A 10,015-nucleotide genomic window follows, 5' to 3' on the forward strand; every position below is an offset into this window, starting at 1 on the left:
GGATAAAAGGGGTTGCTAAATAACTCAATGTAAATGCACAGGGAAAAAGCATCATCCACTGTAAAACCACCATCCCCCTTACCATCCCCTTTAGATTAATAACGTTGTCTCTTATGTAAAACTATCATTCAAATAAAATGTTAAAATTCTCTGCTTATGATGATTTACGAGTAAAGGGACGGACAGAAAATACTGAAAGATGGCATTATTGTGTAGACCAGTGGTCGCCAACCCGTTAATCGCGATCGACTGGTAGATCTTTATCACTGTCCCAGTAGATCCCGAAAAAAAACAGTAAAATAAGTACAACAATGACAAAGAACAGTCATAATTTAGTTTTATATGAACACTATACCCAATCTAAACCTAAGATTTAAAGGGCTAGTTCAACCAAAAATGAAAATACTGTCATCATTTACTTTTTTTTTTTTTTTTTTTTTTTATCAAAAAAAAAAAAAAAAAAAAAAAAAAACTAACCAAACATACTTCTGGAGAGTCCAAAAGAGTCCATTCACGGCGTGATAAAGCCAATTAGAATGCAGTTAGAATGCCCAAGTAGTGAAAGAAAAAATACCCCGTATGAGTTTTTATTTTTTATTTGAATCACACAAGCAAGAGTAGCCTGAATATCAGCACGTGTGTGCAATCACCAATGTGCTATTAATTTTATCCAACAGTGCAGAGCAACACTGCACTGTTTCTTTCCTGAATTAATATATTGTTGAACGAATCGAGTGAGCAAGTGATTCAGCGGTCCATAAAGATCGTTTAGTTTCTAATTGATTCAGCCGTTTTGAACGAATCGTTTGATTTGAATGATTAAATTAATCGTTTACTAAAACAGGGACTTGCTGCTACCTACTGGCGGTTTTATTGTCATATTTATTCATGACAGGCCTAAACCAGTCAAGGTGCCAACACAAAAACACATTCAGGAAAATATTGTTTAATTATAATTATTGACAACCCCCCTCCCCGCCTCCCGTTTCAGGCCCCAGAAGGAAAACAGCTTATAAATCATAGTTCATTTAATAAAGCAAATTTTACATTAAATAAAAATGTTTAAAAATGAGACACATTTTGTAACCATCGCCCCTGAAATTTTTTTTTACAATTCGACCACTGACCTAACCTTTAACCTTTAATCTAACCTTTAAACCTGTATTTTAGGTTATCATGAATATGGACAAATTGAAGCATGTGGTGACTCAGATCAAGAAGATTTCATTGTCCAATTTGATGATGAACAGGTGGCTCACATTGACTTCAAAGAACAGAAAGAAATCATTACATTACCTGACTTTGCTGGCCAGATTGAGTTTCCATCACTGTATGAGGATGCTAAAAAAGCTACATCTATTTGTAGAACCATCTTTGATATGCTTAAAGAGGTGTACATCAATTCATCTGAAGCAACTGGTAAGAGATAGAAACAGAAATAAACAAAGAATGTTTTATTGAAATGTTTGAAATGTCATATTATGATAGCTGGTTTCTATCTTTTCCAGAACCCCCCTGGTGCTCAGTTTATCCCAAAAGTGATTCACAGTTGAATGTCAAGAACACCCTTATCTGTCATGTGACTGGATTCTTCCCTCCACCTGTCAGAGTCTCGTGGACCAAGAACAATGTGAATGTGACAGATGAATCAACTCTCAGCAGATATTATCCCAACAAAGACGGGACATTGAATGTATTTTCTCGACTGAGTTTCATTCCAGAGGAAGGAGACATTTACAGCTGTTCTGTGGAGCACAAAGCCCTTCAACAACCTCAAACCAGAACATGGGGTGGGTTTGTATTCATTATTCACATTTAATCCCCTTTAAAACACATGATGAGTTTCACAAATATCCGTGTCTTTGTGTGCAGATGTAGAGATAATGGAGCCCAGCAATGGTCCATCAGTGTTCTGTGGAGTTGGTCTGGCTCTTGGGCTATTGGGTCTCGCCACGGGAGTCTTTTTTATTGCCAAAGGAAACTGATACAATAACATTGACAATAGTAGATGTTCTTTTATTTTAGTTCTCATGTGAAGCTGCATATGTGCTAAAGTTACAAAATAATTTATTTTAGTGTTAATTTAGTTATGTTTTCAGGGCTCTATATTGTAATACACAGCAGGTAATGTGTTACACCTGAAATAATGTACAATAGATGTAAGTCTTCATAAGACATGATATAATATTATACTGTTGCATATAGTGTGGTGACTTTGGAATTGTATATAGTAGATGCATTAGATACTCCTACCTGATTGACAATAGTTTACAAGTTTAATATTTAGAGTTATAGAACTATGAAAAGGGACTTGTGACATTAGATTATATATTTTATTATATTAAAATATTCTTTTATTTTTCTCAAATAAAAGTGAAATTTCATTAAAAAGTTAAATGCAATTTTTTCGTAAGTTTTGTTGTAGATTTATATTTAAAGCAACTGCAACTTGCACTGTAACTGGGCAGTCAAAAAAGGGTGAGAGAAAATATTGTGATGCAGTGTCATATGGAAAAATTGCTGTTTAAAATGACAATATTCATATAAGTTAATGCTATAAACAGCAAAAAGTTTGAAGCTTTTTTGTAATTGCTTCATTCATCATGTAGTGTAAAATGGCAACAGTTTAGAGGTTTCTCAGATTAATCTATAGTCTGTCACCCTTATAAGTGGCTTTAGGAAATAGTCAAACAAGTGAATATAAGATCTCAGGTTATGCCTGTAACCACGGTTCCCTGAGAGGGAGATGCTGATGTTGTGTCCTCTAGCAGACAGTTTGGGGACTGCCGGCAGCAGGACCGGTGTCTGAAGAACGTGTGAAACAATTTCAATCCTGTTGGCCCATGTTGCCCGTGACGTCACAGACAGGCACCCAGAAGTATAAGAGGGTGCCTGCAGAACACGTCACCAACTTGGCTTGGCGAGGAGACGCAGCGTCTCATTCCCTCTCGGGGAACCATGGAAACATGCGTAACCTGAGAGTTCCCCTTCTAGGGAACTCGCACTGCGTCCTCTAGCATACACTTTGGGGAGTTAAATGCCAACTATGCCATGCCGCAGCACATGGCTGTCAACCAGGTGAGAGAGCACCAAGGAAGTGGCAGACATACACCTAACCTTTCCTCAGAAAGGGGCCTAACCACTTATGCCCGGGGCCACTCACTTAGCTTAGCAGAACTTGGGAACCCAGTTTTAGATGAGGGGCATCCACACCAAGTTAAAGGGTTAGTTCACCCAAAAATGAAAATTCTGTCATTAATTATTCACCCTCAAGTCATTTCAAACCCGTAAGACCTTCGTTCATCTTCAGAACACAATTTAAGATATTTTTGATGGAATCTGAGAGCTGTCTGACCCTGCATAGACAGCAACGCAACTGTAATGTTCCCAAGTCCAGAAACTTAGCAAGGAGATCTGTAAAATAATCCATGTGACATCAGTGGTTCATCCGCAATTATACGAAGCTACGAGAATACTTTTTGTGCGTAAAAGAAAAAAAAAAAAACAAATTAAGATATTTTTGATGAAATCCGAGAGAGCTTTCTGACCCTGCATAAACAGCAACATAACTGAAATGCTCCCAGGCCCAGAAACGCAGTAAGGACATCGATAAAACAGTCTGTGTGACATCAGGGGTTCAACTGTAATTTTACAAAGTTACGGGAATACTTTTTGTGAGAAAAAGAAAAAAAAAAAAAAACGACTTTATTCAACAATTCGTTTCCTCCGCGTCACCCTGTAGCGGCATTTTGGAGAATATCCGCTGGACATAAACAGCGTATGCTGTTCTGTGTCAGCTGCATCACACGGATACGCTGTTTCCGTTCAGATCAAATCACAACAACGTAGGAAACAGATCCGGCGTGATGCAGCTGACACAGAATAGCATGCGCTGTTTACGTCCAGCGGATATTCTCCAAAATGGCACCAGGGTGATGCCATGGTGCTGCATTGCGCCGGGTGTATGATAGGGCCCTAAGTGTTCAGTCACACAATGGTATGAGAAAATTAGATAATATCATATGCAGAGCATATTCACCTGAATGAATCAATATAAATGCAATAAAATTAGACATTTTACTGTAATCAAATAGTATATTAAAGAAAAATATTATTCTACTCTGATACATTGATGGTTTTGTCAGGTAGGCCTACTGCAGAGTCCATTTTTATTCACAGAATGTACTTCAAGAATGAAAATTTACACACCCAGTCTTGTTGGTAATGCATATAATGTCAAATTTTTCCAAAAAAGAGTCAGACAGCTCCCTATCAGCAAAAAATAAAAAATAAAGGAAAGAAACAAACAAAGGGTATAGTATTGGGGCAACAACAGAAACATTCCGCAATTTAGAAACTTGTATATCTGAAACTTTTTGGAGTGAGAGAGTGACCTGACATCTCCTGTGTGTCCTCAGTTGGAGAAACCCAAATGACAAAACTATTGGAGTCAAATAAATGAACAATGAGTTTATAAACAATGTCTATTTGCCAGCAAATGCCCACTGAACTTTAATTTCCGCTTTTTTTTTCAGTTGAGCTCTTGTGAAAAATGTTCCAGTCTAAGTAACTTAATCACATGTTGTTATGTGGGTCAGTCAGAAGCTTGATTTTCCAGTTTGACGAGTTGAGATGGCAAACTGGGCTGGCATTTACTGTAACTGCAGTCAAGCTCATTCCATCTGCATGCCAGTAAAACAACACTGAATGCACAATGCAGTATGATCGTGTGATATGCCTGGCCTTGTTGTTGCCCGTTTTGTTTGAAACAGGTAAGATATAGTATGTTTTTAATAATAATGAAATAGTTCTACATGAAATTTCTGTTCATACTTCAATAAGAAAATCTGTATTCTAAAAATGAATTAAAAAAATTAGTCTATAATAAAAATCAGTTGAAATTGCAGATAGAAATATCTCTACTTAAATATAACTATTTTTATAAGTTCAACTGACTGTATCAGGAGATATATGATTATAGAACTTTCTAATGGTTTGTTGGCTACTTTTTTCTTAGTTCATGGACATTATGGATTCATCCTAGTTCTCTGCCGTGTACTTGGTTCTCTACAAAATGTTGAGATTATCTACTCAATCAATTATGACAAAAAAGAACTGCTGAGATTCAACAGTACTGAGAATAAAGTTGCTGCTTACACTGAATACGCAATGAAATGGGCAGATGATTTTAATAAAAAACCTGAGTGGCTACACATGGAGGCTGAAAAAGCTATTGCCGACTGCAAGCGCTTTGGGCAGCTATACCTCCCTGAGGTAGAAAAAACAGGTGAGATGCATTAAACACTAAAAACTTTTTGAAACACGCATGAATCAATGTAAAACACAAAAATGATGTCATCATGTCTACAGTAAAACCAGAAGTCACAGTCCGATCAGTAAGACAAGCCAGTGGTAAAAATCCAGCCATGTTGATCTGCAGTGCCTATGACTTCTACCCTAAACCCATCAAACTGACATGGATGAGAGATGATAAAGAGGTGACAACTGATGTGACGTCCACCGAGGAGCTGGCTGATGGAGACTGGTACTACCAGATCCACTCCCACCTGGAATACTTCCCTAAACCTGGAGAGAAGATCTCCTGTGTGGTGGAGCACGCCAGCTCCCATAAACCCATGATCTATGACTTGGGTAAGAACAGAGCTGATACTGCAAAAGACGACCACAGAAACCAAACTATAGTTTCTACTATCTACTTGTTCCCTTATTTTTTTTCATCTTACTGTAACAATAGCCAAAGTCACACAGCACTACAAAGACTCTGGAAACAAACTTTGATTCCTACAGAAGATATTGCTTATTAGTTTCAGAAGATTAAAAAGGAAATTTTGTTTGTTGCATAGCCTAAACAATTTAACCAACCACAGAGGAATCTTGTTCAGGAGCATATTATTATTGCTCATTGGTGCTGTTGAACTCTTTCATTTTAGTAGGAATTCCTACAATTCCTACTCACTGGGTTGTTGGTTATCAATGGCAATTTTATCTCACGGCATCTTCTAGACTTAGCGGAAGAATTTTGTGCATTCCATAAAAAAACGAAATATTTTATTTTACTTTGCAGATTCATCGCTGTCAGAGTCTGACAGGAATAAGTTCATAACTGGTGCCGCAGGGGTGGTGTTGGGGGTGATTATGGCAGCTGGAGGACTGATCTACTATAAAAGAAAACACACAGGTTAATGTGTAGACACTCACACAGTTTAAAAAAATGCAATAGTGCATTATAAATCTCATGTTTTCTCAACTGTTATGTGGTGAAATGCTCATGATCTCATTTTCATGATCTTTCATTTACTAGCACTCATCATATCAGCTGGAAGTCAATGCTCTGAACCTCTGCAGACAATCAGCAGTGCTGAAGAGCAGTAGATGAACATTGTGTAACACACTGTGTATCAGCATATGAAAGACGGAAACCCTCCATAAGATCTTCAGAGACAAAAGGATTTTGACAAAAGGAAAGAACCAGTTAAACTGCAAGTTTTATTGATCGAATTTAGTTTATTAACTATAAATTAACTAGCTGATTAATTTCAGTTTATTAACTGCAAGTGATTAATCAAAGAGGGAGAAGTTTTCCTCTGTGGTTTGTTCTAATTGCACACATTCCTTTTTGTAAAGGTTAATGAAAATTAATCTACATTTGTATGTTGATTCATCATCTATTTTTTCAATCTGGAGTGAATGCTCTGTCATAGACATCTCAGTGAAAATAAATCGACAGATAGGCTACTTTATGGATTATCTCAACTGGTAACTATTGTGGAGAAAAAGCACAGCAGCTCTATTTTAAATATTTGTTTCAATGTGGACTACCAATGACAGCTGAGAAAAAAAAAGAATGCAGCTATAGTAATCAGGTTACATGCAAACGTAGTTCTTTTAGATGTTCAAATAGACAAAGTCTGATATTCAGGTCTTTTAAAAATCTAAATATACATTATAAATATTTGTAATACAATGTTTTATCAATGACATGATGACAATGTTACATTTTTTATTTGACATACTGTAAATTACAATACATTATAGAATTGTATATATGACATTGAGTTGATATTAAGATTGATAGACATAACAGACTATCAGTTCAACAGAATAAATTTCAGATCTCTGTCATACATAAAGAAGTCCTGTTACATATCCCCCCCCCCATAGACTATATATTATCTTATATAAATCTTATATAATTATTAAGAACATAAATATATTTGGAAATATGAAATCACAATATATATGAAATCACAAAATAATTATATTTTGCCTGTGATGAAAGAGTTGACAGATTAGACCATCAAAAATCAATTCAGTTATTACTACGGTTTAATTGACAGATTTGCCTATGTTTCACAAGTTCACACTTACATTTAATAAACAGAGTAAAGGTTATGCATATTTGGCGTGCTGTCCGAGGGGAGGGCTTCGAGCTCGGAAACTGGCCCAAACCAGAGTACCCCCAGGTTGAGATAGGAATAGTTAGTAGTGAGGAAATGGACTGTGGTCAAGCCAGCCTCCATTTTGAAAAACACGGTAATTCTAGCCGCCACGTTGTTTTGTGGTGCGCGCATATACTAATTTTTACACGGTAATAGCGTGTAAAACTCAGATCAAAGGAAAAGCGATCTCTGGCATTCATTCATTGAGCCAGTTTCTCTGTCAATGAATGAATGAATGAATGAATGGATATATTTAAAATAATACAAATGTTTAAAAAACGGTCTGATAAAAATGAAAATCCCTTCAAACGTTGAGTAATATTAAATGTAGAATTTTCAAATAAAATAAAAATAACTGTCTGATGAGAAATAACAAAATAAACCCCATTCATGAACTTGCATATAACCATATTTATCTGTAAATTCACATAGTTATAAAAAGAAAACTCCCTGTTTTCACAAAAAAGTTAAACTTTTGATTAACAGTATGTAGACCAGTAACAGTAGACCAGTCCAGAATGTCATTTCCCCAATGTCAGGACTGTCTGATTTCCCATTACAAAATAAAAGCCCTCCAAAAACTCAAATGACTGGTTTTGTCTTTGATTTTGAATAGCTCTATAAAGGAAACTACCTGTTTCCACAGACTAATTTCAATTCAGATTATTAGTCCACTACCCCAGAGTGTCACTCAGCCAGTTTCAGGACGATCTGATGTTGCATAGAGGCCGCTATAGCCGCCACGTAGACTTTGAGCGTGGATGAGGAACGTCCCTTATCCAGCAGCTCTTGCAGAAATTACAACACCTCTGTCAAATCAGAAGTATGAGGTTCTTTGCCACGGTTTAGACACCAAGCGGAGAAAAAAGACCACTTTAAGGCGTAGAGGCATCTCGTAGACGGAGCTCTAGCCTCCAAAATTGTGTTTAAGACTCGCTCTGGGAGGCTTGAAGGCTCCCGTAAAGCAGCCAGAAGTGCAGGGCCCATAGGTCGGGCCGAGGATGCCATATTCCGTGACGCCACGTATGGGATGTAACCCGCCAGAACGAGCCAGTCGTCGAGGTAATTGAGAATGCAGATTCCCATCTGTCTCAGATCACTTCATAAAAGTGCGGGGGGCCAGGGACAGCCCCGAAGGGAAGGACCGTGTATTGATAAGCCACTCCCTCAAATGCAAATCTCAAGAATCGTCTGTGACGGGAGGCTATCTGGATGTGAAAGTATGCATCCTTCAGGTCCAGAGAAAAGAACCAGTCCCCTGAGCGAATTTGCGCAAGGATCTGTTTCAGCGTAATCATCCTGAACGACCTTTTCATGAGGGCGTGATTCAGGCATCTGAGATCTCAATAGCTGAGTTAGCTCTGATAGCCACAGCTGTTTCTTCCAATGGGGGGCCAACAGGAGAACCTTGTGTTTTTGTTCTCTCACTCGCCTGATTACCTGTGGGATCAGAACGATCGGGGGAAAAGCATAAAGAAGGAGGTTGGGCCAATCGTGGGCCAACGCGTCCCTGGTCCTTGAGAAATAAATTGCGCAGTGAGAGTTGTCTTCTGAGGCGAAGAGGTCCACCTCGGCCTCGCCGAAGATCTCCCAGATCCTCTGAACCGTCTGCGGATGGAGGGTCCACTACCCTGAGGGGACATTGCTCCTTGATAGCATGTCCGCTCCTTGGTTCAATTTGCCCGGTATATGCGCTGCTCTCAGCGAGCGCAGGTTGGGTTGAGCCCATTCTAAGAAGCGCATACCAGAGTGAAGAGATGCTTTGAGGAGAGGCCTCCCTGGCGATTTATCTAGGACACCACAGACATGCTGTCCGATCGGATTAGCACATGGTGCCCCTTTAGGACTGGCAGGAAGAACTGACAGGCTCGACATACTGCTAGCATTTCCAGGCAGTTGATGTGGAAGCCCTTTTCCGCCTTCGATCAGTGGCCGAAAGTCAGTATGTCCCCGCACAGCGCCCCCCAACCTGAATTGGAGGTGTCTGTCATGACAACTGTCCTTCTGCAAACCATCCCCATGGCCACGCCCTGTTCCATCCAACGGGAGTTCTTCCAGGGGGTCAGGGCCGCTATGCATGGGATGGAACCCATGGTTTTAACCAGCGCTGAAGGAGGCGCATACGCAGCAGACCCAACTGTAGCACTGGCGATGCTGCCGCCATGAGGCCCAGCATCCTTTGAAACGCTTTGAGAGGGCGAGTGGTACCAATCTCAAAGGAGGTCGCCAGCCTCCATATGGCCAGAGCCCGTTTCGGCGTGACTACAGCTTTCATTTGTCCCAGGCACTCCAGGTGGCTGAGGAGGAGGGTCCTGTGTGATATTAATTCTGTCTCTAACTGGGCCAGAATGAGCCAGTCGTCGAGGTAACTGAGAATGCGGATTCCCATCTGTCTCAGAGGGGAGAGAGTTGCATCAATGCACTTCGTAAAAGTGCGGGGGGCCAGGGACAGTCCAAAGGGAAGGACCGTGTATTGATAAGCCACTCCCCCGAAGGCGAATCTCAAGAATCGCCTGTGACGGGGGCTATCTGGATGTGAAAATATGCATCCTTCA

At 39.4% G+C, this 10,015-nt stretch overlaps 2 protein-coding genes across 2 annotated transcripts in view; both read left to right on the plus strand.

The window, feature by feature from the left end:
* Positions 1–2,021, plus strand: part of LOC107669259 (H-2 class II histocompatibility antigen, A-U alpha chain) — a 7,291-nt gene extending 5,270 nt beyond the window's left edge. The window contains exons 2-4 of the mRNA XM_016461441.1: positions 1,171–1,419; positions 1,509–1,790; positions 1,873–2,021. Coding sequence (XP_016316927.1) covers positions 1,171–1,419; positions 1,509–1,790; positions 1,873–1,985 — 644 coding nt within the window. The 3' untranslated portion in view covers positions 1,986–2,021. The remainder of the gene's footprint in view (positions 1–1,170; positions 1,420–1,508; positions 1,791–1,872) is intronic.
* Positions 2,022–4,599: 2,578 nt separating this feature from the next.
* On the plus strand, positions 4,600–6,748 carry LOC107669252 (rano class II histocompatibility antigen, A beta chain). The gene is made up of 5 exons (XM_016461420.1): positions 4,600–4,772; positions 5,018–5,287; positions 5,371–5,652; positions 6,086–6,199; positions 6,323–6,748. The coding sequence occupies exons 1-5, from the start codon at positions 4,715–4,717 to the stop codon at positions 6,391–6,393; spliced, it is 795 nt and encodes a 264-aa protein (XP_016316906.1). The 5' UTR covers positions 4,600–4,714; the 3' UTR covers positions 6,394–6,748.
* The last annotated feature ends 3,267 nt before the right edge of the window (positions 6,749–10,015 follow it).

Source organism: Sinocyclocheilus anshuiensis, unplaced genomic scaffold (genome assembly GCF_001515605.1).
Source record: "Sinocyclocheilus anshuiensis isolate Anshui unplaced genomic scaffold, SAMN03320099.WGS_v1.1 scaffold404, whole genome shotgun sequence".
In the NCBI taxonomy this organism is placed as follows: Eukaryota; Metazoa; Chordata; class Actinopteri; order Cypriniformes; family Cyprinidae; genus Sinocyclocheilus; species Sinocyclocheilus anshuiensis.